Raw genomic sequence first — 26,554 nt, 5'->3', positions numbered from 1 at the left:
CCAGCGAAACCTTGCCATCTACATTTACCGTTGACCATATCTCTAGAATTCATCAATATCACTCCACACTGGTTCAATTTCTTGCAACTTTCTTGTCAACCTTCCTCGGCCTTGAGAGGGCCTTCGAATTGGTTTGCAGCTGTTGGACCTGTAAAGCAGATCTGATCTGCTAATCACCTGGTAAGTCCCGCTTGGGTCCCAACCACTGCCTGCAATACGGCCAGAATTGGTTGATTGCCCTCTTTTTGTACGGGAATATGCTGTTATATAGGTACTTAAGACCATAGAGTACTGACTACCACCTTTCAGAAGGAGCTCTCATCTATCCATCTATCTATCCACCTTATCTTCTCCCTTCTTTACATTGTCCTACGAGCTTCAAGCTTCTAGATAGCTGCACCGCCACTCTACTCCACCTTTTGTTTGGCTACCCTGAGCCTCTGCCGACCATTTCGTACTCCTTGATCTAATATCTCCAAATGGCACCTCGTCAAAACGAACTTCCTGACCAATCTCTCTATACCTCCGTCAGACAATATGTGAGCGGCTACGACCATCCAGATTATAATTGCATTTTTGTGCATGCCGGCGCTGGGTACCATTCGACTGAGAACGAGCAGAAGCATCTTAGGGCTTGTCGAAAGTATGATCTGTTCTTTTGTCCTTGCTATCACGCTTGACGAGATCTTTTTTTATTTTTATTGTTATTTTTTTTGCTGATTATGTATTCTTTGGTTGATATAGTGCTTGCCAAGCTGCAATGGCTACCTTGAAGGCTGGTGGAACTTCTACCGATGCTGTCGAGATTGCTATTCGAGTTTTGGAAGACGACCCTGTCACCAACTGCGGATACGGCAGCAATCTCAACTTTGATGGTGTTGTTGAAGCCGATGCTTCCATCATGGATAGCTTCGGCCGAACCGGTGCCGTTGGTGCCACTCCTCGTACGTATATACGCCATATCATTCAACTCGTCTTGAGAATAAATACTAACGCCACAGGTAAAGAAATTCAAAACCCCATCTCTCTTGCCCGTTTCGTCCTGGAGCGATCCTCCCAACCGATGGCTCTTCAGCGAGTACCCCCCAATTTCGTTGTTGGGCCGGGTGCAGTAGACTATGCCCGCGAGCAGCACTTCCCTGTCAGCACTAATGAATCTCTCGTTGCTCACTCGGCTCGTATTCAGTTTTCTAAATGGCAAAAGGAAATCGAATACCAAGAAATCATGGAACGCCGAGGAAAGGCACTGGATAGGCCTCGTGCCGCTGACTTCTCTCTTCTTGGGGCCAGTACCCGTCCTATCCAGGAAGCTGGGTCTGCTTTGCCGCCTACTACAAAGGAATTGCCTGGGACCCCACAATTACTTGAACAAAATGTCGACCTCGTTACAGATACTGTGGGTGCTATTTCAATTGACCGATATGGAAATATGGCTGCTGGTTCGTCCAGTGGTGGTATTGGAATGAAACAACCCGGCCGAGTCGGGCCTGCCGCCTTAATTGGGGTTGGGACTTTTGTTAAAGATCGAGGAGAACGACAGGCTGCTGCAGTAGTCAGCGGAACAGGAGAACATATGCTTCATACTTTGATATCCGCTCAGGCCGTCAACCGCATCTACGATTCCAATGATGAACTCGACGCTATGAAAAAGGTTATCAACGAGGATTTCATGGGTAAGATTCTTTTTCTAATGCCATCAGCTCATTTATAACGTTTTACTAACTTTAGTTGTGCAAATAGGTTCTCAAGGTTATGGGAAGGCTAATATTTGGGGTGAGCCTGCCATTGGTATCATGTCTGTCAAGGCAGAAAATGTATCTTCCGGCAAGAGGCTCATTTCCTTCGTGTTCGGCCACAACACCGATTCGTTTGTACGACATCGATATCTCCCCTACGTTAAGATTTCCCCGATGCTGATAAGTTACACAGGCTCTCGCTTCAATGACGAGCTCCGATACTGCTCCGAAAACTATCATGTCTCGTGTCTCTCGTGAACCTAAGTTGGCCATCGGCGGATCCTCCCGTCTTGTCCAAATGCAGATCAAAACGCACATTGAAGAAAACCCCAAGAAAGATAAGACGTCAAAACGACTCGGGGCCCACGATAAGAAATGCCACGTTCCACCGCCTACTAAGGCAGAAAATAAAACCACGCTTGCCAGTGGATTGGAGGGTTTGCATCTCGACAACCGAGACGGTGAATCTAGCTAACCGTCTTCGGGTGATAATAACAGAGATGATTGTGGGAGTTGGTTGACGGCAAAGAGGGGCAGGTGTAAACCCGTCGAAATATGCCTTGGGGTATCGTGTCCGCAGAGGTCAACCCACTTGGAGACCTTGCTACTGCGGATACGCCACTTCCTTTCGGCTGCCGTTTACCCTAAACACCCTACCACTGCGCATTCACCTCGGTTGACTTACATTCTTGAAACATTAGCCTTTGAGAATATTGGTAGAAACAGCTTTTTTGTTTTTCCTCCTTTTTTTGTACTCACCACGGCGCCTATTCTCTGTTACTCGTTACGCTTTCTTTTTCACTGTGCAGATAAAAATTTGTATTTTATTTACTTTTGGAGAAAAAAAATCCGCTTTGTCTTTGGAACGCTGTTCTGATTCGGAGCCTATGTTTTTTCTCCCCCCCCACTTTTGTACTTTCTTTCTTTTGTTGGTAGCGGGAATTAGATCTATGCATCGCCTGTCATCGTCGTTATACGTTATTCCGGATAGACCTTTCCACTTGCCTGGCTTTTTGGTATACAGTATACACTTGCTCTTTTTCACGTTTCAGCCTTTGACGTTTTCACTATATTACAATTTTCTACAAATCCCTTTGGATTTTAAGAGTTTATAAGATCAATTCCTTGATAATGCAGGTTTGCCATGTATGTTGAACTTTTATAGGGCCACCATGGGCCTACAAACTGGCGTATGTTTAATCCCCCCTCTGTTTTTGTTTATCTCTTAATGTGAATTCTGGATCCTGAGCGTCAGGTCTGTAATCGATACTCCGGCTTCCTTCTTCTTACACCGACGTATCTCTTGTCTCTAAATTTATAAACGATTCATCCCTGTTGACGTTATTTCAACTTGTTAGCGAGCGAAGATACAGATAAAAACTAAGGTGCTCTAGTTTCTACTTTTTTATGAGAATTTGCAACTTGAATGAGCCTAATTTATCGCGGGCCACATCAAACTTTTACAGAGTCTCGAGGTATGTATCAGATGTCCAGTCTCGTAACCAGATTTTGAATGTTTTTGTTGTGTAGAATCAAATAGCTGATATAAGGAATGTCAGCCATATACGGTGTTCTTTTTGTTAGCACCAAGTAGTCCCTGCGCCTGTATTTTATTAGACTCTAATCGATATATTTATAAATTTCAAAGTTTTTTGTTTCGTAGCTTTCTGGTAGAGCAATAGAGGTAGTATAATGTTAGTAGTGGCTTTGAATGTTGTCTCCCTCACTATCAGTACTATTAGTATTACGCGGAATACAGGAGAAATTTCCTTCCTGTCACCGCACAATGCATTGTGCATATAATATGGAGTCTCTGGTATTCTAGCGGGCTAGCTGGGGATCTGGCAAAATATGTCATGGGCACCCGTAAACCCCGTCGGCAAACCCCGGGCTAGCCTCGGCCATTGAAGCCGCACACCATCAACATCCTAGAATTCTATATCATTATACACCAATGGGGATTAATACCAACCAAACCTGTCATGGAAGCTGCCAAGTTTTGCTAACAATCATATGTGGAATCCCGGCCTGTGCGTCCCGTCTGCAGCTTGCAAACCCCACGTCCGGTTTTGGTTGGATAAACTTCGTGCCGCACTTACATATCCGAACATTCCTTGGGTAGCTTCCGCATGCACGAAAAAGTAATTTAATTAGTCAATTACTTAATTGCTTCTGACGCGTCTACTCCCTTCACTGAACTCAATTACTTTGAAATTTCACACTCGATTCCGCATTTTGCGGATTTTCGGTGAGGGGAAACCTCGTCAAAAGCGGGGGTTTTGGCGGGTTGTTGAATACATAGAATTGAGATCCCGTCTAGACGTCTTGGAGTATCCCAACTCGGCTGGTTGGTCTTGGAAGATACGTTAAATGTTAACTATCACAGAGCTGTTCTTGTACTCGCCGTCGAGTGATTCGTGTAACCGTGTTATCTAGCCTACCATGAGATTTTCACCGACTGCGATTTCGCCCGACTGCGATAGTTTATGAAGATCTTCTTGTTTATGAATTTTGGATCCCAATGACCTTGACCTTGTCAACTCCTAACCCCTTTAGTTCAACTTGACAGTAGCTAGATGTCGGAGAATTTTCGACGGCAGCATTAGCCTCCGGGTCTCCCTAGTGCTGGCCTTGTTTTTATTACTATTAGTCAATTAATTTGCATATGGATATAAGATCCGCAGGTATACTTTTATCGAAATAAATCTGAGTAGCATATGCAAACCCCTCCCATCCAGAATATTTTCTGCACATTAAAAGCGTTCCCGGTCTTGACTTGGAGGCTATCCTAGCGCTTGTGCTTACATCTACATTCCTAACTTTCGAATCCTGGTTCCTATATGCACCCCATTCTGGGTATGGATTACCGATCTTATGATTTGCCAGATTTAATTCCCAGTGCTCGGGTTTCACACTCTCATTGACCATTCTTGAGGAGATTTATGTCAATATCAAGTTAGTATGATTTCCGCGCAGGGACTTTTGTGGCAGGCTTCAAAGAATAGAAAATTATTGCTCTCGTTCTATTAGTTCTTACAGGAAATTATGTAATTTATCCCTCATTATAAAATTAACGTCATAATAACAGTTCCAGAAATATCTGCGTCCAAAACCAACAGAATTCGTGACGACTTTCGTACGAAATATATCACGGCTTGGATATACCTAGACCCTTCGCAGCCGCATTTGCCGTCTTGATGCATCGATCCATGAGTGCATTAAATGTATGCAGTGGGATGTAAGCTGAGCGTTTATCCCTTCATTTCTGATTATGAGCTCTGAATACCTAGTACCCTTAGGATTTATCTGTATCGGTATAGATGCATGTGTCGACCAATGACCTCAGAGGAGAGGGAAAAGCGGGGTATCTTATTCTACGGGCCATGTTATGGTAGGACAAACTACTCTCCAGTCTACACTAACCTCGTACTGTAGTATGGGAGGGGGAGCGATCCCACATGCTACACTAATGATCGATATTTCTGGAGGGGGCAGAGGTGGACAAAGGGTTTGAGTACCAGTCGAGAAGTATATAAGTGGTCCACGAGGCCTCTCACTTACGAAGTTATGATATTTTTCTCTAGCATTTGAGTATTCTCAGACTCAGCGGCCATATATATTACTGTTGGCGTATAACCTCTCTATATTTTTAAATACGCGAAACTATACCATTAAGTGCACGTCGTGCATAAACTCCACTCAAAATGGTCCACCGAGTAACTCAGTCCCTCATAAACCTCATCGGTGCAAACGGCTGGAAACACCGTTTCAAAACCGCCATCACAACCGCCAAAGAATCCGGTGCTAAAGAGCTTGCCAATATCAATAACCTCCAAGACTTCTACAACTACCTCGATACATTTCTTCACTGGATTCCCAGTGAAGACAAAACAGGTTTGAAAGTCTACCAAGAGCTTTGCGCTTATCACTACATCCTCGGCCAACCATCAGTTATTGGTCTTCAATCCACCATTTACCCTGGTACCGAAAACCGTGAAGAACTTTCCGAACTATCACAATGGATGGTTATGTTCTCCAATTCCATCGGCACATGGCTTGACGAGCCCAAGAAATCGCTGACCCAAGAAACTTACGAAACATTCTTGGGTACGCCTAATACATACCCAGACGGCCGTCCAGGCTACCGTGTGTCTCAATATAAACTCCCAGGCCCCGGAGTCTGGTGGGATTACTCCTTCAACGACTTTTTCACCCGAGAGTTCAAAGATATTGAAACCCAACGTCCCGTCGGCAATCCAGATGATGCTCTTACCATCTGCAATGGTGCAGACAGCAGTTTCGACGGTGCCTGGCCAATCGAAGATGATGCCACCGTAGCATTCAACTACAAAAACGCACATCAAGTTGAGATTAAATCCCTACCCTACAATATCTCCCAACTCCTCGATGGCAGTGAATATTCCAACAAATTCGCCGGTGGAACATTCATGCACGCTTTCCTAGGACCCGCAGACTACCATCGGCAACATTCTCCCGTTGATGGTGTAATCCTTGAAGCTAAAGTTGTACCGGGAAATGTATACTTGGAAGTATACGTTCAAGAGGGTGGAAAGGGGAAGGTACCGACCCTTGCTCCTAGACGTCCCTTAAATCCCATCCGCCATACTAGAGCAACACCGCGCCATAACATCGGCCATCTCAGCAAGAAACTCCAGCAAATTCCAATTCCTAGCGTCAGCGGTTCTGGTGAAGGTAACGCCATCGATTCCGCCGATCTCGATGCACCAGACTATCCAGGATACCAATTCTCGCAAGCACGTGGTTTGATTATTATCAAAACTAACTCCATCGGGCTTGTGGCTTTCCTCCCCATCGGTATGAGTCATGTTAGCAGTGTCGTTATTAAGGACAATATTAAACCGGGATATAGGGTCAAGAAAGGAGAGGAGGTGAGTAAGTTTATGTTTGGAGGAAGTGATTATATCATGTGCTTCCAGCGGGGTGTCAAGTTGGACTTTGATAAGTATAAGGTGGAGCAGAATAAGTGGTACGCTGCTAGAAGTGCGTACATCCAAGCGGAGTTGACGGAGAAGTTCAACACTGTTGGGGAGTATGGGCATTAGATCTACAGAAAATCTTTATGATAGGGACATCTGCGGAAGGAATATGCTCGATATCTGGAGGATGAAATGTTTGTTTTTCTGGAATATTGTGGGGCTGATTCAAAAGCTTTTATTTGTTGTGGGCCTAGTTTATAAAACCAGTGTTTGTTCATTTAACATCGCTTCTTGATAGCACACTTTGTGCTATGGATCAATATCCTTTCAGATTGACAATCGAATTTTATTTTGCTCTCTGAAATCTTCCACCTCCCATGACGGCAGTATATGGTGTCGCTCGCGATAGGGGCAAGAGTCCGTAATTTTCTATGGTACACAATATGAAACAGGTTGGGTATCGTCAGTCTATGAGTTTGATTAGGAAATGGAAAGATATATATATTTTAAGGTCGTTCATTCAGTTCGAGCTGGGCTATCAGCTGCACTCGCGACACCACTTCCAGGGAGTGAATCAATTGCCTTCTTCTTCTTCTTTTTCTTTGGTGGAAGGACAACGGGCTTGCCAAGGTTCTCTAAGGAAGCGACATCGAGTTTCACCTGGCAGGTACTGCAGACAGCGCCTTCGGGCGGTTCACAAAATACTATTGAACCAGTTATCATTCCATACGGTGGAAAAGGGAATGCTGTGGGGAGGAATACATACTACTCAAACAGACCGAACACACAAAACCGATATCCAAAACCTTTTTGTGGCAAAAACAAGCGGCACGGAAGTCCACGTCGACTTTTGTCGGTAGAATCAAACTCTGCCTAGCGAGATGATCAGGCAGGAATCCCACCATCAAATACTGTAGTAAACCCTGTGGATGCTCTGGTTCCATATACACTCCACCAGTCGCGTCGGCAGCTTGCTGCAGAAATACCGTGGAGTCTCGTAGCTTGCAAACATCGATTGGCACTTTCTACGATAATAGAACATAACATTAGCCCTTATTCGTGTCAAACGAAGCGAAAGGATAAGTCCATACCAGCCTCTGCGCAGCAAAAATACTGTTCATAACAGGAATATATTGATTCGCAGGATCAGGCGTGACGCTAACAACCAGTATTTTGGCATGCATAGTCCTCCCTGTCTCGTCTACTTTCCCACCAGCACTATTCACATTCGACTTCTCCTCTCCGGGTACACCACCAGACCTTCCACCCATCCCACCGAAACATATACGATTGATATATGTCAAAGCCGCACTCAATGCACCAGCAAGGTATGACGCATTGGGACTAGCCATAACCGCCTCGGGAGTCGTATTCGCAATCAACCGTCGATACGACGCTCTCACTTCATCCTCCAGCAACCTAAAAACCCGGTATTTACTGGCATTCTTCTGAGCGATCTCCTTAAGATCTTCGAGTGTCAAATCAGCCTCGCCAGGATCACGATGATCGGTACCGGGGTCTGCGGGGGATAGGAAGTGTACGCCGTCGATATGGTTGGCGATAACAGCACATCGGTTGGATTGTGAGAAGGCCAAATGCGCGTTTGCGAATATTAGAAGCTGGGAGAGGGCGGATGGGAAGGATAGGGAACTGGATTTTTCGAAGGTCGCCCATGCGAGAGGGTTCGTGTCAAGGATTATGACCTGGAGGGTGGCTAAGTCGGCGGGGGCCTTGAAGTTGTAATGCTCGGTGCCGTCGACTTTATCCATCGTTGATTATTAAAGAGAGAGAGGGATCATGGCATTTATGGAATTGATTATAGGAGGACGGGGAGAAGGTAAGAGGCAGACCAGCTGCGTAGAGAGCTTGGGAAGAGATAAGGAAAGAGAGAAGCTGGTCGGCGAAAGCATTCGCGTGTTGTTGTCGATGTGAACTTGCTTTTTGCTTGTGTTACGTTAATTCAATATCCAACACGATCAACACAAGCAGGACATTGGGACGGAACACCATTGTCCCAGGAGATTGTTTTCAGCACGAAGCCAATACTGGTATTATATTGATATTGGGGCACTAGGCCCACTCCTGTGGCCCACGAAATCATGTTCTTAAGGCCAAGGATATATGCTTAATTAACGATATACAGGTACGTAATCACCAACTACAACCCCTTCCACAGGCCAGCCACAGGCCAGCCACTTCCGTCCCGGCTCCCCACAAGCACCATTCAAATAAATCGTCTTCAACGCGAACCCGATATTGATATCTTGTTTATATCTTGGTGCAAGCCCCATGGCCCAAGAAATTCATTTTCTTAAGGCCGAGGGATATCTATATACATGTATAAATATCTTCCGCAGGCCGCATTCGTTCAATTACCCGACTCCGTCGTCCATGCGTTTTGTTTTCCCTATGATGGTTCTCGTGAATGGTATCGTGGGAAAGGATCGGGAGGGCACTGTCACCGTCTTCCTCTGCCCCGCCCCCCGCAATCATGCTTTTGGGGGTGGCCCCATGTGAAGCCTAGGCAAGATAAGCTCAAGTTTCTTGAGCTCGCGGCTTGCATCGACCAGGCTCCGATGCAAGAGCTGTCCATCCTGTAATTTTTCTTCTACATTTTGGTCATGGACTCGCCGCCGAATTCCATGCCAATGAAGACGTCCCAAGAACGCTGTGGGACCGGGCGGGCCCGGGGAGACTATATTAATCACTTGAATTAGCTTCTCTAAGCCCGTATATATAAAGAAGGTTATTTGAGGAAAGACTTACCAACAGCACCCAACAACAGTGGGGCCTTGGGGAATCGGGGATGAAAAGGGGGACCACGGAGGCTAAGGATGAGGGGGAGGTACTCGGGGCACGGAGCCCAACAACGAGGAGGGGTATTCGGCGCACGGAGCCCAAGGATGAGGGGGTTTCTCAACTCCTCAGAACTAAGAACCCCGCCCTCGTGATAACGTGCGTGAATTAGGTTTATTTGAAGTGAAGGAAGAAGGGTTAAGTGGGGGAGAGGTGAGGTTTAAATAGCTGAGCTTCGGGCTCATGAGGGTTTCTTAGATTCCGCCTTTGGATTTCCCGATGGATCCGAACGGGCGGTGTAATCCCACGGATGATGCTGAAGATACGCCATGTTCATATCATTGCCTCTGGTGCGTGGAGACAGAATATATAACGAAACATGCTAATTGCGTTTATAAATAGGTACTCGCAAACATCAAGATGCAGAATCATTACATTAAACTTGGAACTACCATTTACTCTGTATAATTAAAAATTAACGGAGAATCATCTTTAACTATATCGAGATGTTGTCGATAGTATATACGTAGCATACCATCAATGGAGCGTGAACAGAATGTGCCTTTGGAATTCTATTACCTGCGTCCTCATTCCTCATCATCGTAGAAGTTTGAATTATCCTCCGATTCAAGATCCTCCTCTTCCGCCCAGTCCTCAAAATCACTCGAATCGTCCATTTCAACAACCACTCGCTCCTTGGTTAGCGTCTCTCTGTTATTTTCCAGAAAAAAACCAGCAACCTTCTCTCCCTCCTCTATCGTAGCCTCGTCTCCCAAGATCAATTTCAAACTCTCTAGCTTCCCCGTAAATTCCGCGAAATCCTTCATGTCCTCCTCCATAAGCCAATCATATCTTAATTCGAGGTGCTTAATTGTAGATTTGACACCTTCGGGTATCCTTTTAGTGGGTAACAGACGGTGTGATCCCGGGAGTGCGGCAGCCATATCCATGCATCTTTTCTTAAAATGCCATTCTTTGCCGATTCTAACAGCCTCGAGTCTTGGGAGCGACAGGACTTTTAAAACAAAGTCGGTCATCTCCAACTCAGGACAATCTTCGCATCCGTCGCCTGTCCTGGCGCCCCAGTAAGTAAACTCTCTAAGATTAGATAGTCTGGAGACACATTGATCCAATGTTGCAGAAAACCTGAGACAGGCACTCATATAATCCCCGTAAAACTCCCATAAATCCCCGTGACAGTACACATCGTTCAGGTTGCGCCCCTCACGGTTTTTGACAGTGGATAGATAGTCCTTTCCACAGCAGACGTCCCATACTCTGAGGACCGTTCGGGACTTATGCAAGCTGTGGAATGGATCCGGATATACGAATGCATTGACACCACGGCCGAGATCTAGACTCTTCAGGTTGGTAGTGTAGCCGAGTAATAGAGGGAAGATTGAATCGCCGTAAATGCCATTTTTGATCCATTTGTATGCTGGCGTGATATCAAAGACGTGGCAGAGTAGTTCAAGTTCTGTCTCTTCTTCGGCCGTCCAACGCCATTGTAAGGTCCAAGTTTTGCGTAAGCAGCATCGACGGGGGTGGTATGTGAAAGTGAGTTTTTGAAAGCGTTCTCCGATCTTGGGGTTGATGAGGAGGCACCTGATGAGTTTCCAGGCGCTGTGGCAAGGGTGGTCTATTTTGACATTGTAGTCCTTGATTTGGGATTTTGAAACGATTTTATAGAACTGTTTACAAGTTTGGGCGCACCGGGCAGTATCAGAAAGAGGCAAGTATTCGAAAATTTCGACAAGGAGTTCGTTGGGGAGTTTGTTTATTGGATGCATGTTTTGTGCGTAGAGTACTCGAGCCTGATGATGATCTCTTCGGTAGCACAAAGAGGGGTCGGTACATTGGTATTAAGTTTGGTTAATGGCGATATCGATATCGCATGATGCTTAAAATTCCTTTTAGGAGAAACTCTAGTGATTAAATAGCCATTCCCGACCGAATTGAGGACTTGAATTATGCTGCTCTCTCGCCAATTACGCGAATTCAAAACGTCAATTGACTTTTCCAGAACGCAGCTCAAAGGTCGGCGAACATGTGAACAGGTCCGTTCTCGATTGAATGAATAAGTGAATGCATATGAGTAATTCAGTGAATGAGTAATTGGCGCCAGACCCACCAGTTAGCATCGCTCAAAATCAGATCACTTGAACATAATTATGTTTTCCTTCTACGCGAGGCCTTCGTGCACACTGTCTCGAATCCACGTGCACGCGTGCAGGCCTGGTGCTGGTGGGTGGTCTAGATGACTACAAACCACTGCGGGGCCTTTCACGGAGGGCCTATAAGTCGGATTTACCCGGTTCCGAAGACCCCGCTTTCGTATCGTACGATATGAGGATAAGACAATTTGCCGTGCCACATATGTGCATTGTACCCATTCCTTGAGGTGTTTTCTCACGTGCTGTGCATGTGGCTGCCAATGCTTTTATCATACGCGCTGTACGGTTCGTAAATCTGCAATATAGAATTAAATCTACGTGGTACGGAATTTTGTATAAATATTGATTAGAATTGTAAATGGAATGGCTATTCAATTGTGAAGACGGAACTTCTGTTTTGCCGCTTCTGTCTCGTACCAAAACCCAGAATGCGACACCATTATATACAAAACATTTTGTGCTTCTTCAGAATTGATTATACAGATGCATAAACAACTCAATATCATATTTCCCCTAATGAAATATTCCGGCGTCCTCATTTCAACTTAGGGGATTATTTCTTTCTATCGCCCCTTCTCGATCTTTGATTTTATTTCTCTTTCTATTCCATTCAATTTCGGGGGATGGCGACACTCCACCCGAGACCCCGATATCTTTCTCTAGCCTTTGTATTTTTATGTTCAATTTCATTTTCCTGAGAGGAGGGGGGTTGTTCTTGAACGCCGACCAGGTTTGATATGCATCAGCTCTTTGCTAAAAATGAACAATATAATTCTTAGATTAAACTTCTCGGGTGTCATGAGGAAGAAACATAATCTAGAAGTTTCTAGTGTCAGGTAATATATACAGCAAAACTTGTAGATATCTAAGCGGAGTGGAAGCGTAAAGGGATATCCCGATAGCTCGACAGACAGGAAATGCGGGAACAATCCATGGGGTTCACATCTTGTAGAATAAACATATGAACAGCCATGAGAACATTTTTATATGATCAGCGATGCTGTGATGGACTGCATTGCGACGATCATAGTATGTTGGAGTGGGAACGACGAATGACCTAGCTAGCCGCGAGTCTCTAGAATCGGTCGGTCGGTCGTTCTTGTAGAAAATAAATGAATACCCCTTTGAGTGTTGTAAGCCCATAGCAGGTATTTCATGAACCTACCACAGTCTTGGTACTAAATCTACCGCTTGCGATTAGTAAACTTTCTTTATAGACCGTATTCGGAAAGCACTAATGGATATACCTTGACTAGTTATGTATGCCCCTCCATGTACTGATGAAGATACCGACGAGAGGATGACGGCAGGCAGTTGGTAATAGAAAGTCAAAACAGACTTATATCGATCAGTGTTTATCTAACTAGATTATCTTCAGTATCTCCTTTTCTGAAAGACAAAGCGTCAGAACTAGCCATAGCAACGGGAGTAGTACCAAACCAGAATTGATCTCGGACGTCCTTTGTTTTGATTCTGCCGTGCACATTAGTTTCCTGAGTCTATTGTATTATGTCATGACATATCTGCAGATTCAAGGGAGATACATTACTTTAAAGCATTAGGATCATCAGTGGGTTCCAAAATTCAGTCAAGGTCAGACGGCGGATATTGCGCAATGAAAGGCAACTGGATGCTTTTGTTCGCTCATATTCGCGGGCGGTTTTGTGGATATTCTGGTAATGGTGTGCCCCAACTCTTAAACCATCATTGGCGGCGAGTAAGAGCGGTAGGATATTGTAAAAGAACCGTGCTCTCGTCTGTTGATAAGTAGTAAATGCAGTGTTGCTTGTTCGGCGTTTGCTCGAGATAGGTAACTGGTAACCTTGGTGACGGTATTAAGATTCGCTCCCTCAATGACAGTCGTCAATGTTTCGTGAGTCGCGATAGGTTAATATTAGTCTCGGGTTAATATAACCGGGACCTTTGGGCTCCAATGCGTCGGAATGGGTATCGTAGGTATCGCCGCAAGCTAAGGAAATCGCGAATATTAACAAAATGAAAAATATAAAAATTTGCCGCCTGGCACGTTCCGTAGAGCCCGTGCATCTGTCAAGCAAGGGCGGATGACTCACTCGAATTCGCCTTCCTCGTCGTCGTTATTCACCCCTCGTGGACCTCCTTTAATATGATGTCTACCTTCCCTTGTCGCCAACTATTCGCCCCACACGTCACATCGATGCTGTTACACCACGCACTGCCGGTCCGCCTTCACCTGAAACCAAAAGCATCCCTAAGGTAGTCCTGGTAGGTTCGGGCTCCCGGACGCTGGCGTGGTTGTCTATGGTTGGTTACAACACCTTGCCGGACCTCTCCCCCCCCGACTACTACGGGACCATTATTTAAAACATTCATGGGGATCTCTGAGAGGCCGACTCTTCGTGATGGCACAGGTGGGGCCGGGGCACGCGCTTGCTGACCTTCCGGAACGAAAGTCTCCTCGACTCTTCGTCTCAGCTGTAGAACGCCTTGAAGGTACCGTTCTTCGGCAGTTGGTTCTGTCATGGTCAGGAGATGGTCGCGCGGCCCCAGTTGTCGTAAGGCAGGAACTGGTTCTCCTCCGATGGGTGCTACTCTACCCTCGACACCGAGTTGCTGACCATTAAGGACAGCAACAGGGGCTCCGGTATTTGTAGTCACGGCCCGTCGTCGAACCATCCCTCGAACGCCCGGATGCGTCATCGGCTGTCCTTGGCTCCTGACTCCAGATCGACGCTGGCCCGAACGCACTAAACGTTCAGGCCTTGCGGACCCGGCTTCGTCAAGGAGCCTGACCGCCTCAGCATCCGTAGGGCGCCGACTGTGTGTAGCCCTCGACTTTTTCGTTGACTTCCTCTGAGAACTCGTGGCATTGGGACCGGATTGTCGAGACGACTTCTTGGTCGTCTTCTCGATGCTACCGCGAGAAACTTTCTTCAACGGGACGGGTAGCACCCCCAGAGAAGGTTCTGACCCGTGTCGACGCCGCTGTAGAGGAGATATCGGTCTCGGTGAGGCTGTTTCTCCGGCCTCTCCCAGAAGAAACGGAGAAGATGAAGGGGAACCCGAAGTGGGGCTCATAGGCACGATTAATGTGATCGTAGTAACCTGTGGTTGTGGTGATCGTGATCGTCGGTACGGTGCTCTATGGAGCTGACCCGGGGCCGAACGCGCCTGTTTCTGTGTTCGCTGTGGTGGCATTTCTATCGTGTATTGTTCGTACGTTAGCGGTTGGAACAACGAGTCTGAATAGATTTCAGGATGATTGGGTAGCAGAAGAAGGATATATTAATGCAGAGAAGGGTGGCCGATAACACAATTCGTCGTTGAAGGAAGGGAGGGAGAGAAGAGAGGGGGAGAGAAGGGAATGGACTGAAAAGTCTCAGTTGCAGGAAAGATTTTGTTTGCAACGAGCAATGCTCTCAAAACAAGAGGTCCAAGGTAGAAGACGACAAGTGCAACGGTTCAAACACGGTACCGGAGAAGATTTCAGCATCGGGATTTCAATAACAGGGTCTTACGGAGTTCCGATGGGGTAAAGAGGAGGTACGAAGCAGTGAAGAGTAAAATTAGACGCGAATGAAGGCTACTTACTGATAGTGATGATGATGATGATGATGATGATGGTGATGATAATGGTGATGGTGATTGCAAGCTGGTGAAGTTGGGAGTGGATGTGAGTGCGAGTTGAGAGAAGAGAAGGAGGGAGGGAAGGAATTCGTCTCTAATATAGTAGGCCTTTTATTGACGAAATATTTTTGTGAGAGGCCTTATGGAGTTCTGATGGGATAAAGAGGAGGTATGAAGCAGTGAAGAGTAAAACTAGACGCGAATGAAGGCTACTTACTGATAGTGATGATGATAGTGATGATGATAGTGATGATGATAGTGATGATGATAGTGATGATGATAGTGATGATGATAGTGATGATGATAGTGATGATGATAGTGATGATGATAGTGATGATGATAATGATAATGATAGCGATGATAATGGTGACGGTGATTGCAAACTGGTGAAGTTGGGGGTGGATGTGAGTGCGAGTTGTGAGAAGAGAAGAAGAGAAAAAAAATTTGGTCTCCAATACAGTAGGCCTTTTATCGACGAAATATTTTTGTGGGAGCTCTACAGTTCTGTGTTGAAATTGAAACCCTAGGGGTCATATGCTCAGCTAAAGGCAGTCTCAATGTAACATACATATCCCAAACTAGGCCTCGGTCAACTTGGACTCATTCGGCTATTATAACTACTCAATCGAGTCCCTGTCATCTATACTGTCGAAATTTTGGGAGCCAGCCAAAAACGATCTTGCAATCGTCAGTTTTAATACTAGCTATGCCTCCGGTAACGATACTGTGCCCAGAATAGATCTTCCTGATATTAATTTCAACAAGATACTAATGTGAGGTAGCAAAGTGGTCTCTAGGAGACTACCAGCTATCCAGCTGGCCCATCGGGTTTCATCGGTAAAATGGATGGTATGGAGCGGTGGGCAGCCGGAACTGAACAACAAGAATAATATAAATAATAAAGCAGCAATGCGTATTAGAATAGGTGCATAATAAGAAATAACGGAAATTAGTTGAACAAAGGGAATTCGTTTTCTTCACAAAGTCAGGCAAAGGGAATTGGTTGGAAAGAACGTCGGTAGGAACACGATTTATAGAATAAGAATGCCAAGATGTGTTAAGCACAAAAATGCAACAGAACGCTCCGACCACATATTTCCACCACACTAATATTAATGAAACCCCCGATCCACGATAGTACGCTACGTGATCCATTGATTATCTTCATATTCTCGAGCTAACGCCATCACACATTATATAAGCGAAACCTGGTGTCCCTAAATACAACACGTCAATGTGTTGCGCAAGCTTTAGCGAGACCGACACCCCCACCTAGTTGTGATGTCACAGGCCGATTTCCTCTTGCCGAAAATATCTTGGTCGAGAGATATTACCAAATCCAGAACCCTTCCTACCCCATAGTTTCGCCATATCAAAAGCCCCCTAAAATTTAAAGTGGCTTCTCTTCGACGGATATTTCAAAGATGTTTTCCGCGATATCCTCCGTTGGGTCCATGCTCTCCCGAGTACTCGGACCCACTCCAAAGGCCGAAAACCCTTTCGACAACGAGACATATCGAACTGAGTTTATTTCACAGCTTAAAACACATACGCTGGCGCTGGCAGATGATATTTGGAAGAGGTTTTGGGAGACGGATGTCGATTTATTCTGTAACGAGCGGCCAAGCGCGGAGACGGTATGCTACTTCTTCCAGTTTTAGTGGGATTGACGCTCGCTAGACCGGTTTGATATAGCAAACTAACATGGTACTATGTTGTATTAGGTTCTACTAGGGAGATACAATGGATATACCGTTTGGACATTTGTATGTGTACCTCCGGAGCCTTATCCGGAACCTTAACTTGCTGAGAGCGGTTTGTCTGACATCACGATAAGACTTTAGGATTACAGTCTATTATTGAGGCGGAAAGACTATCACCTGGATCTTATGGCGATAACATTTCAACGGCAATTGAAACACTCCGAGAACGGTATTATAATCCAGAGTTCAAAGCGTACTCGGCTTGGCTATATGCGAGAGGGGATTCTGACGTTTACTACGGTCTGTGCAAACTATGCTATACCTTTCTCACGATATTCTAATCCTGATATATTCTGGAATTCTATAGACGACAACGCCCAGATTGCTATAGCATTAACGGATGCATTCCTCCTGCTCCATGACCCAATATACCTAGACCTCGCCCGCCGTCTATGCAACTTTCTCATAACAGGCTGGACGAGCCGCGACTCTCCACCCGGAGGTATACAATGGCACGTAGGCGACGAAGCACCGCATAACGACCGATGTTGCTGCTCAACCGCTATAGCCGGCGTCGCACTCCTCAGAGCCGCCAATGCTTTAAAACCCCATATCAAAAACTTAAAATCATACCCTTCAGCAGCCAAGCTTCAACTCACAGATGAGGAGAAGCAGTCGGATTGGGTGGCGTTGGAACCCGGTTCGGATGAATCGATAGAAGAAATGGAGAAGGATGTCCAAAAGTTCATATCCTTTGCACAGAAGTGTGGTGATTGGCTTGTTGATACACTTTTCATCACGGAGAAGGATAAGAAGGGCGATGCTCTTACACATCTTATCGCCGACAAGCTTACTCAATCCGATGATTCGAGTTGGAAGCGGGACGAGCATACGATATTATCATATAACGTCGGGACGGCACTCCACTTGCTCTGCTTGCTCCACCAAGAATCTCAAATTTCCAAGGATGCCGAAATCCCTGACTATACCGAAACAATTCACACGCTTGCTGGAACGGCGGTGACACCATATAAAGCAATCTTTAACGTATCGGCCCCGAACCCCGAAAAACGCGTTTGGGCAGACTTTCCATACTATACCCATCTATTAATCGAAGGCCTCCTAGCATACACCTCCACATTCCCACATCACACGAAAATTCGCGAAGTGGAGAATATGATTCTCCACAACGTAGCATTTATGAAGCATCACCTATCGGCATCGCCTGAAAACCCATTATTTTATCACCGAAATCTAAAACTGACCAAGATATCAAAGGAGAAGACCGAGGAATGGAATAAAGTTATGGGTACGAATGAAAAGGAGGATCTTGACAAGACGGAAAGAGTTTACGACGAACCTTGGGAGAAACTCGAAGATGCGACTATGGCGAGGACGCTATTGGCACAAGGGGGTGTTGCCAGAGGCTTTGCCCTCGTTGCGGGAACTATGGGGAGGAAGGCAGAGATCGAGGAGGAGGCTACGCGGATATTGACCTCCGCCAGCTTGGTGGCCGGTGACTGGTAAGGCAACTGATCTTGAATACTTTCTTCTCAAATGTATTATTTGTAGTCTATAGGCTAGCCGTGATACCATACTCGCACCCATCATACTCCACTTACAAAACGAAAGCATCTCCGAGAATTGAGAGAAAATCGTCACTCATGTATATAAAGCATAATGCAGACAAGAAGATCGCGAATGACAGATTAAAAAAAACAAAGGGAATTCATAACATCATCCACACGTCAAATCGCCGGAACTCCTCCCCACTCCGAAATGCCGTTCGTACACAATACATGATAATGACGATACGATGTCCCACAGCTGCTCCTATAAGCGCCGTGTTGATGCTCTCGTCAAAGCCCAATTATCAATTAGATGCAAATCGAATTATCTGCTACGACGGCTACCGTTCTGATACCCAACGCGTTATAAGGGTACCCTGGCCATATGCCCAGCTTTTATCAAGCCACCTCCATGTCACATGATATATGCGTAGATAACCCCCGGCCTCGGAGCTAGCTATGGGATCAGAGGGACGTATATCTATACCTCCAGCACCAGGTCCTCTCTATAGTCTGCCCTAACGGTATTTTCATACCAATAGCCCCTCTGATTACTGACGACCCTCACGCCGCTAATTATCAAATCGCAGCACCAGTGCGTATGGCCGAACACCCAAGCCTTCACCATATCCTTACCCTTCCAACCTCTGTAGGCGCCGCCCTCCAATATCCCCGTGCAGAATGCGGAATTCAAGGGGAATCCTCATGTTGAGGTGCACTCGTTTTCTTAAAACTCGGCGCATGATGAGTGGCAACAAATATCCTCCGGTCAGGTTCGGTTTCCGCGATTTCCTCAATCTGATCGCGTAACCACGCGATATCAATCGAATGCTCCGCGTTGTGATCGTCAACTTTCCAGTCTTTGATAACGCGGAAATCGTTTAGTTTACTCTCGATAAGGGCGCGCTGTTCCGGTCGGATCTCAGATTGCAAGGTACAACCCAGAATCGTGAGTTTTGTGCCCGGTATATCATACCGGCTACGGTTCAAGACGACCAATTTCTCGGCAATTACGGGATCTTCGAAGAACGATTCGAGGTTGGCGAGTCCCTCACGACGGGATGTACCGTAGAACTCATGGTTTCCGAGGACAAGGAATACCTTGTCGAAGATCTCGCAGTGGCGGCGTAGAAACGCTAGGTAGTTGTCCGGTTGGTTGAGAGTCCCAATATCCCCTGCAAGGATCAAGTATGGGCAATTTTGCGCGATATTATACTCGAAGTATCCGCGATTGCCGTGGACTGTGTCCGTGAGTTCTAGGTGGAGATCTGAGACAACCTGAAATGGAACAGTAGGATAACCAGGAGCGCGGTCAGTGACGGAGTGGATATAGTCGACCAACGACTTTGGAAGGATAGAATGACCGGATGAAATAGAAGACGATGATTCCTTGGAATGTCTCTTTTCAGAGAAGATGGAACTGAAGGACATGGCGGAGGAGACCTCGTGGTATGGTGTCTCGGCAGTATGATTGGTTCACTTCCGCGAGCAATCAGCCCATTGAGATTGAGCAAGCGGCCGGGGGTGAATGGCTATTGGCGTGAGCACGGGACAACCAGTATCCCAATCAGCGCAGCATAAGAACGCAGTACTGCCGACAGCACCGCAGAAGATGAGGTATATAAAGCAGGTATTTGTGACATGCAGCGATTGTGATTTTTTTCGTCTAATGTGTAAGTATGTATGTATGAGCTGGTCGCCAGGAGAGCCCAGATTAGTCCCAAGAAAGGAGGCACGGCGCTTGTTATGCACTCGCGGATATCGCCGACCTGTGGATATTAGCCGCGATAGTGACCCGAATTGCCGAAAGGGAGCGGATGCCTGCTCGAAAGGAAACTCGGCAATGTTATTCCCAGGCGGAGAAGACGGCAACATCTGGAGGATCAAGATGTGGATCGTCCGAGCCCCAACCGGAGGATATCAGATGTCGCCTCGTCGTCCTGGCTAACTTCTCGTGGTTCGGTCGAAGGAAAGACACAGAAAGACAGGCGAAAGGACGACGTGGCGTTGGAATGTGTTGGAAAGACATTGAACCTCTTCCAATCCCGCCAATTGGCCTATCGTGATGCTGACAGATAAATTCCTTAACTTCGTACCAACGTTAGCTAGCATACACTGAAAGCAATGATGAATGCCCTGCATGGTATCGATTCGCCTCGCTGCCGTTTGAGACAGTAGATGGGGTTCGTATGGACTCGTTTCGGCAGCGAATGGGAGGCTATATCTCGACGCTGGTTGATACTAGCCCCTTGGCTGGACACACGGCCCCAAAAGATCCCTGCTCGAATTTCACCACCCTCCAAAATCATCCGGTCCCTCAGTTTGTATGGGGCTTTGCTGCTGAATGATCAGGGCTTAAGGCATGGGAAGATCGATTTCTTGCATTTTAAAACTGCGATTTAAAAGGAAACCACTATCTGCCTCATGAACATAAAACTGTTTTCAATTCCTTAAACTTTATCATTCTACAAATCTCTCGGATTCGACTCAACCTCACAGGAGAGTTCGTGGAACAGGGTGTTTTCGTTATTTGTGCTGGGTGGAGCATGACCCCGCTCCAAACTATTCAACGCTCAGGCCTCGAAACTACATTCTTCCAAATCAGTGCACCCCGGCACTCGGACGTTTCGATTTCCAACTTTTCCTTCAGTTGCCGCGGCCAAATTTTTATTTCAACGGCAGAAAATTTTGGAATTCGAAGGATCCTAGCTGAGCTGCATGGCGAGACCTTGACGCACAGATATTAAACTCGCAAACCAAGGTAGACGGCATAGGTCGGCTTGCATATATCTCGGTATCTGCAGATCAGGTGGCTCTTCAACATTTTATTTTGCATTTTTAAAACTGGACAGGTTCATTTTAAAATGCACTCACCAGGGGGTCCATGATTCATCCCAAGTTCGGTATACGTCGATCACCAGTTTTTTGAGTTCCCCAGCTCGACCTGCATCTATATGCATCATTTTAAATGTCCTTGCAGAGACGGGATATCAGTGCACAGTCCTTTTTTTTCTCTCGAATTCGACGACTTGAAGAGGTTAGTGAGGCCGATTTCGCTCAACAGAAATGCATCTCAGCGGTTCGAAGGACGTCGTCTTGATGTGATGACAGAGGGACGGCATCCCGCAGTTGAACGAAGTTCACGCCTCGCGGCACCAGAGTTGATAGAAGTGGTTGGAGCACTGGATATAGAACCGTAAAAAAACTTTATTTGACACGCCCATGCGGGTCGTTTCACTTCTCCTTTAACTATCAATCAAAAACTCAAGATGGAGTAGTTCGCCGCAGCCCTTTTGATATTTGATGCAGGAGGATGAAGAACGCGAAATTTCCCCACCTGATGGTATTCGGAAAACATGACCTCTTCGCTAACCCTTATGATTTCACTAACCGGAATTTTCGGGATTCTCTTTTAGCACTAACCATGCAGAACGTAACTTTTTTGTTCTTGCCTACGTTTTGACATCTCTTCATAGCTCCACATTGACTACATACTCTATACCTGCTCAGTAGGTATATACATATACAAACAAAGTGTGGGGTTGGGGACCGTTTTCAAACCACATTTCCTCGGGCCGTAGCTTTGAAGGACGTTCACGGATTTTCTAGCGGTCCGGGAAAAGTGGCAAGTGGATACATACATTTTGGTCGTCATGCTCCGAGATTTTTGACCGATATGGTCTCATTATAACGCCCGAGCTAAATTCCCACTGTTTAAGGCGCATATGCGGTATATTAAATGAGGCTGAAAGTAAAACATATTTTGTAGATCAAAAATATATTTCGAAATCGTTTATCAACTGATTTCCTGCATCTGCTTTGAGTTAATACCCTCGGCTGCGCATGCTGTTACATAATTTGCAGAGCTGAGCTTTTGCGTTGAAGTTTCACTCTGACTCGTTGTTTTCCTGACTGACTCGTTTCGATGGCGCGGAAATACTATCAACCGAAGACTTTCTGGGCATGGCTTGTTCTTCAACTTTGGCACTCAGCTTTTCCAAACGAACAAATTGGCAGAATCTATTCGACCGCTAAGACGTCCCAATCCTGGTGTCGATCAGTGCATTAGAACCGGTAGCCAGAACTTGACGAAAAGCCAGGAAGTCAAAACGCCCACGCCCACGCCCAATTAATGCAATTGCAATCTACTACACGATATCTCGGTGGAAAGACAGGCTAAAATGTACTTACTAGAATTTCGACACCGTCCAGCGGACTGAGCACAAACTAAGTTTAGCGCCCAGGTTTTCGGTATTTGCGTAGATGCAGAGCATGACAACTTTCCTTGACTGTACTAGTCTGGTGAGGTACCTTCGGGGACGGCTGTCTGTGCGACAGGTCGCAGCCACACCTCACATGGAATGCACACCGATCCACAAACAAGTTTGTCGCACCGTCGAGATTTTCAGGTTTCTCGGGCCATTCCCATCTAGACATAGAAGTTTCCACCTGAAAGTGTTTGATGTTTAAGTGGATTCACAATTATGACGGAGTCAGTATAGCGAGTTTTGGTAGCTTGAACATGATATTAGGACTTGATATTATAGATTAGTAGCAGATCTAAAATGAGATTGCGACTTCGAGATCCCAACAGTCGATCTCTTTGCAAAAGTCCAGAACCCGCACGGCCACAATGTAAAATAAATTCATGCCACTATAACCTCGATATCCCGACTTTTTGGCTTCAGAAACCAAATACCCGGCCAATATGTGATTCGTCTACTGCATCAGGTATATCCAAGGGACCCACTATTTCGTAAATGCCCCAAAACGCAATCCTTGCCACAGATCATTCCCTCTTCAAAGGGTTGGTATTTTTCGAACCAAGCCCATGGCCCACTTGGCTTAAACCCCGGACTATTTGTGAGTGGTAGAAGGGCCTGAGCCAAATTTCCTCCAATCCCAAGCCGAATCAGCCATCCTTCAGACCCACACGCTGTCGAACCCACCTCGGCCCCAGAATCTCCATTCTAGCGGGTAGCGGAGAAGGCTCTGAAGAATCCTCGATTTAACTTTGTCTGATCAAAAGAATAAAACCGCTTGCTAGTCCCCCTTGGTTCCTGCTCCCAAATAATATTTCTCACCCTCTCTTTTGAAGTTTTAAATGTCTTTCAATCTTTAAACCTTTATCACCGTCATTATATTATAATAGGCCTGTTGGGTCGTTTGCGCCTACGCCCCACTATCTAACGCATTCCCAGAAGACTGTCGTCCTCAGTTGTTGGTTCCACAAGTTGACGGTCTTGTCAACCACCGTCAACACATTTTATAGTCATCATGGCAGAGAAGTGGGATGCATGGGGCCCTGCTGAAAAGCCAGGAGTCTACCATAGACAGAACTTCGCATTAGCAGTGGTGACGGGTACACCTCTGATATCCCTTGCCTTCACATCTTTGCGATTACATGCGAAGAGAAAATCTGGATGGGGGCTAGATGACTTGACGATTAGTCTTGCAACAGTAAGTTTTCCCAGTGCCTTGGCCGGTTTGACCAAAAATATACAATAATCTTCGGAAAACTAACTGAAGCAGCTTTTATCCATCGTTATAATATATCCGTCATGGAGATATATTAAATTATGGCACACTGGTATTCACCTATGGGACGTCAATCAAAGAAGATTAGAGCCGCCAATGGACCAGAATTATAAAATTACAACATGGTTCAATGTCTGCAATGCCTTCATTCTTCCTTTAGTCAAGGCATCTATTCTCTTCCTTCTCCTCAAAGTAGGAGGCGTGATTGACAATGTTCGCAAATTCGTGTATGGCATCTTCTTCGTTAACGTGGTATCATGCCTTATTGTTGTTACATTCTTCATCTTCCAATGTCCTCAGCGGTCGGGGAATAAATGGCACGAGTTTACATTCGGTGGGCTACGTTGTTCTGGTCGAGTCGTTATCGGGCGGATAAGCATATTTCAAGTGTGCATCAACATGTTTACCGATCTTCTCATCTTCCCTATTCCTTGCTATCTTACTTGGAAGCTGCAAAAGGCCAGCCTTCGAAATCGAATGATCGTTGTCTTTCTGTTTTCCCTTAGTTTAGCGTAAGTTACATACTTTCTCACCCGATAGAATACATGACATTAACATATTATTCTAGCGTCACTGGCATCGGCGCTGCAAAGATTTATTACACATATCGCGACCGTCTCTACGTCTCGGCATCAGATGATTGGACCTACGAAATCATCTTCACCATCACCCACTGGGAAAACTGTGCCGCAATAGTCGTCGCATGTGTCCCATCCCTCCGTGTCCTCATCCTCCGCTGGCTCGGTAAGGAAGAGGGCCAAGTATATGCCGTTAGCGGCGGCAGTCCTATTCGCATCACCGGTGGTGGTCCGACTGCTAGTGTTGGACAGACTCAAAAGTCCGCCCGTGAGAGTTTTCTCGCAAAACTACGGCCTCCACCAAGGAGGAAGGGGTTGTATGACACTACTATTGGAGATCAAACTATTGATCTTGAGAACTGTGTGCATGTGGCTAAGCCACAGTTTGAAGAGACAATAATGGAAGACGACCACGATGGAGCGAGTTGTGGTAGTAAGACGAAAATTAATTTTTACAGAAGTGCGAGTGTATCTACGACGGGCATAAGTGATGATATTATCGAGAAGCCGGCGCCGACTGCGCCGAAGTATTAACTCTTTTATTCTTTCTTTCTTTCTTTTAACGGAAGCCTTTAAATTATGTTTCCTGTTCTGTATTTCAGCCCGGTGGGTGGCGTTTTATTGTTTGGGGCGTTTATGAATTGGTGGGCTACTTTCATTATAATGTATCTTTTTCTTCTTTCTCATCCAGACTTTGTTCTAAATTCGTTTTCATGCGTTTGTACCGAAAGCTTGGCGTCTTTGGGATTTATGTTTATATTGGAGCGTCACAATTTTGATTCTCGCATCACAAGAAATTCATGAAATACTTATGACAAATAATTATATTTTTCCGACCACATATTTGTCCAAATATATAATGTGCCAGCAAACCCTAACAACGAAACATTTTGACGAAATTTGCCGGTTTCCTTCGCAAATACAGTACGTAAACCACGGGTTCCTCTAGATGTTTATGGACGAGACAGTAAATGCAGCAAATGATTCAGGCCCCACCCTCATATTAAGTAAAAGGTAATCAATCGGTACCTAAAAATACAAGGCGAACGTCCCTCGACCCCCCCTGACTTTGCGCATCAGCCTTCTCATATATGTTTGTGTTGACTCTAGAAATTTGAACTAGCGGCAAAATAGGCTGCGTTAATTCCGCCCTCCGTCCCTTTCCTACCCAATCCCCAAAATCTTAGACACGATTTGCCTCCAGAATTCATCGAATGGAATCTTGGTGTGGTGCGGCCGGCCGGGCTAGACGGAATTATTTCCATTTCTGTATTAAAGCCTTCGAAAACTTCTATCATGCATCAGCTCGAAAACTAGTGTGTTATGGTCAGAGAAATGTAAGCGGCCAAAACGGACGGAATAAGGCCGTCTCAATTGTCAAAAGGAAGTCGGGTTTCCAGGTTCCATTCGGATCGAAGGAAACCGAGGTCTCAAAAAAGGAAATACAGGGTCAGATGGCCAGGGCAGACTCCCTACATGATGCTCTTGGTTGACGGTATCCCTTGGTTCGGCATACCCGAGGATTCATCTATAATTCGGTCCTGATCTTTGGCTTTTGAGCCCGACTCTGCATTTGTGGCAAAGCCACTTTCTCTAGCATCGACCTCTTATTGACAATATATCGACTCAAGATCTGATTTTCCTCGGTTCCATGATCCAAACGAATGGTAATGACTTGGCATCATAAATTTTGCACTTTGAGGTTCCCAGAAAAAGGAAGCCAAAGAGAAGTATGGAATTCGAGTCAGCCGAAGTTTTGATCGACCTCCGCACGGTGTTCGCGAATTCACCCTGCATGAATGGCGAGATTCTGCTGCAACTAGTCTGCCTACCTCAGAACCTCAGATCTAGGCACCGAGAAAGGTTTTTTTTATAATTATTCTAGCACTGACGATCG

At 45.8% G+C, this 26,554-nt stretch overlaps 9 protein-coding genes across 9 annotated transcripts; 5 read left to right on the top strand and 4 right to left on the bottom strand.

Annotated features, from left to right (window-relative positions):
• Nucleotides 1–479: 479 nt before the first annotated feature.
• On the top strand, nt 480–2,211 carry DFL_003211 (uncharacterized protein; the record flags this gene model as incomplete). The annotated part of the gene is made up of 5 exons (XM_067632118.1): nt 480–643; nt 745–944; nt 1,008–1,673; nt 1,741–1,871; nt 1,930–2,211. 5 exons carry the CDS (start codon nt 480–482, stop codon nt 2,209–2,211), a joined length of 1,443 nt encoding a protein of 480 aa, XP_067490418.1.
• Nucleotides 2,212–5,440: 3,229 nt separating this feature from the next.
• Nucleotides 5,441–6,820, top strand: DFL_003210 (uncharacterized protein; the record flags this gene model as incomplete). Its single annotated transcript, XM_067632117.1, has 1 exon — nt 5,441–6,820. One exon carries the CDS (start codon nt 5,441–5,443, stop codon nt 6,818–6,820), a length of 1,380 nt encoding a protein of 459 aa, XP_067490417.1.
• Nucleotides 6,821–7,210: 390 nt separating this feature from the next.
• DFL_003209 (uncharacterized protein) lies at nt 7,211–8,463 on the bottom strand (the record flags this gene model as incomplete). Its single annotated transcript, XM_067632115.1, has 3 exons — nt 7,211–7,398; nt 7,461–7,719; nt 7,786–8,463. The coding sequence occupies 3 exons, from the start codon at nt 8,461–8,463 to the stop codon at nt 7,211–7,213; spliced, it is 1,125 nt and encodes a 374-aa protein (XP_067490416.1).
• A 1,614-nt stretch (nt 8,464–10,077) lies between these two features.
• DFL_003208 (uncharacterized protein) lies at nt 10,078–11,280 on the bottom strand (the record flags this gene model as incomplete). The annotated part of the gene is made up of 1 exon (XM_067632114.1): nt 10,078–11,280. The coding sequence occupies one exon, from the start codon at nt 11,278–11,280 to the stop codon at nt 10,078–10,080; it is 1,203 nt and encodes a 400-aa protein (XP_067490415.1).
• Nucleotides 11,281–13,872: 2,592 nt separating this feature from the next.
• On the bottom strand, nt 13,873–14,841 carry DFL_003207 (uncharacterized protein; the record flags this gene model as incomplete). Its single annotated transcript, XM_067632113.1, has 1 exon — nt 13,873–14,841. The coding sequence occupies one exon, from the start codon at nt 14,839–14,841 to the stop codon at nt 13,873–13,875; it is 969 nt and encodes a 322-aa protein (XP_067490414.1).
• A 215-nt stretch (nt 14,842–15,056) lies between these two features.
• Nucleotides 15,057–15,833, top strand: DFL_003206 (uncharacterized protein; the record flags this gene model as incomplete). The annotated part of the gene is made up of 5 exons (XM_067632112.1): nt 15,057–15,175; nt 15,241–15,316; nt 15,435–15,439; nt 15,506–15,674; nt 15,798–15,833. 5 exons carry the CDS (start codon nt 15,057–15,059, stop codon nt 15,831–15,833), a joined length of 405 nt encoding a protein of 134 aa, XP_067490413.1.
• Nucleotides 15,834–16,694: 861 nt separating this feature from the next.
• Nucleotides 16,695–18,500, top strand: DFL_003205 (uncharacterized protein; the record flags this gene model as incomplete). Its single annotated transcript, XM_067632111.1, has 4 exons — nt 16,695–16,907; nt 16,995–17,036; nt 17,108–17,273; nt 17,341–18,500. 4 exons carry the CDS (start codon nt 16,695–16,697, stop codon nt 18,498–18,500), a joined length of 1,581 nt encoding a protein of 526 aa, XP_067490412.1.
• Nucleotides 18,501–19,231: 731 nt separating this feature from the next.
• DFL_003204 (uncharacterized protein) lies at nt 19,232–19,972 on the bottom strand (the record flags this gene model as incomplete). Its single annotated transcript, XM_067632110.1, has 1 exon — nt 19,232–19,972. The coding sequence occupies one exon, from the start codon at nt 19,970–19,972 to the stop codon at nt 19,232–19,234; it is 741 nt and encodes a 246-aa protein (XP_067490411.1).
• A 3,846-nt stretch (nt 19,973–23,818) lies between these two features.
• On the top strand, nt 23,819–25,191 carry DFL_003203 (uncharacterized protein; the record flags this gene model as incomplete). Its single annotated transcript, XM_067632109.1, has 3 exons — nt 23,819–24,001; nt 24,074–24,591; nt 24,648–25,191. The coding sequence occupies 3 exons, from the start codon at nt 23,819–23,821 to the stop codon at nt 25,189–25,191; spliced, it is 1,245 nt and encodes a 414-aa protein (XP_067490410.1).
• Nucleotides 25,192–26,554: the final 1,363 nt, after the last annotated feature.

This window comes from Arthrobotrys flagrans (genome assembly GCF_004000055.1).
Source record: "Arthrobotrys flagrans strain CBS H-5679 chromosome Unknown unitig_0, whole genome shotgun sequence".
Classification (NCBI taxonomy): Eukaryota; Fungi; Ascomycota; class Orbiliomycetes; order Orbiliales; family Orbiliaceae; genus Arthrobotrys; species Arthrobotrys flagrans.
This window is presented reverse-complemented; position numbering and strand designations above follow the sequence as displayed.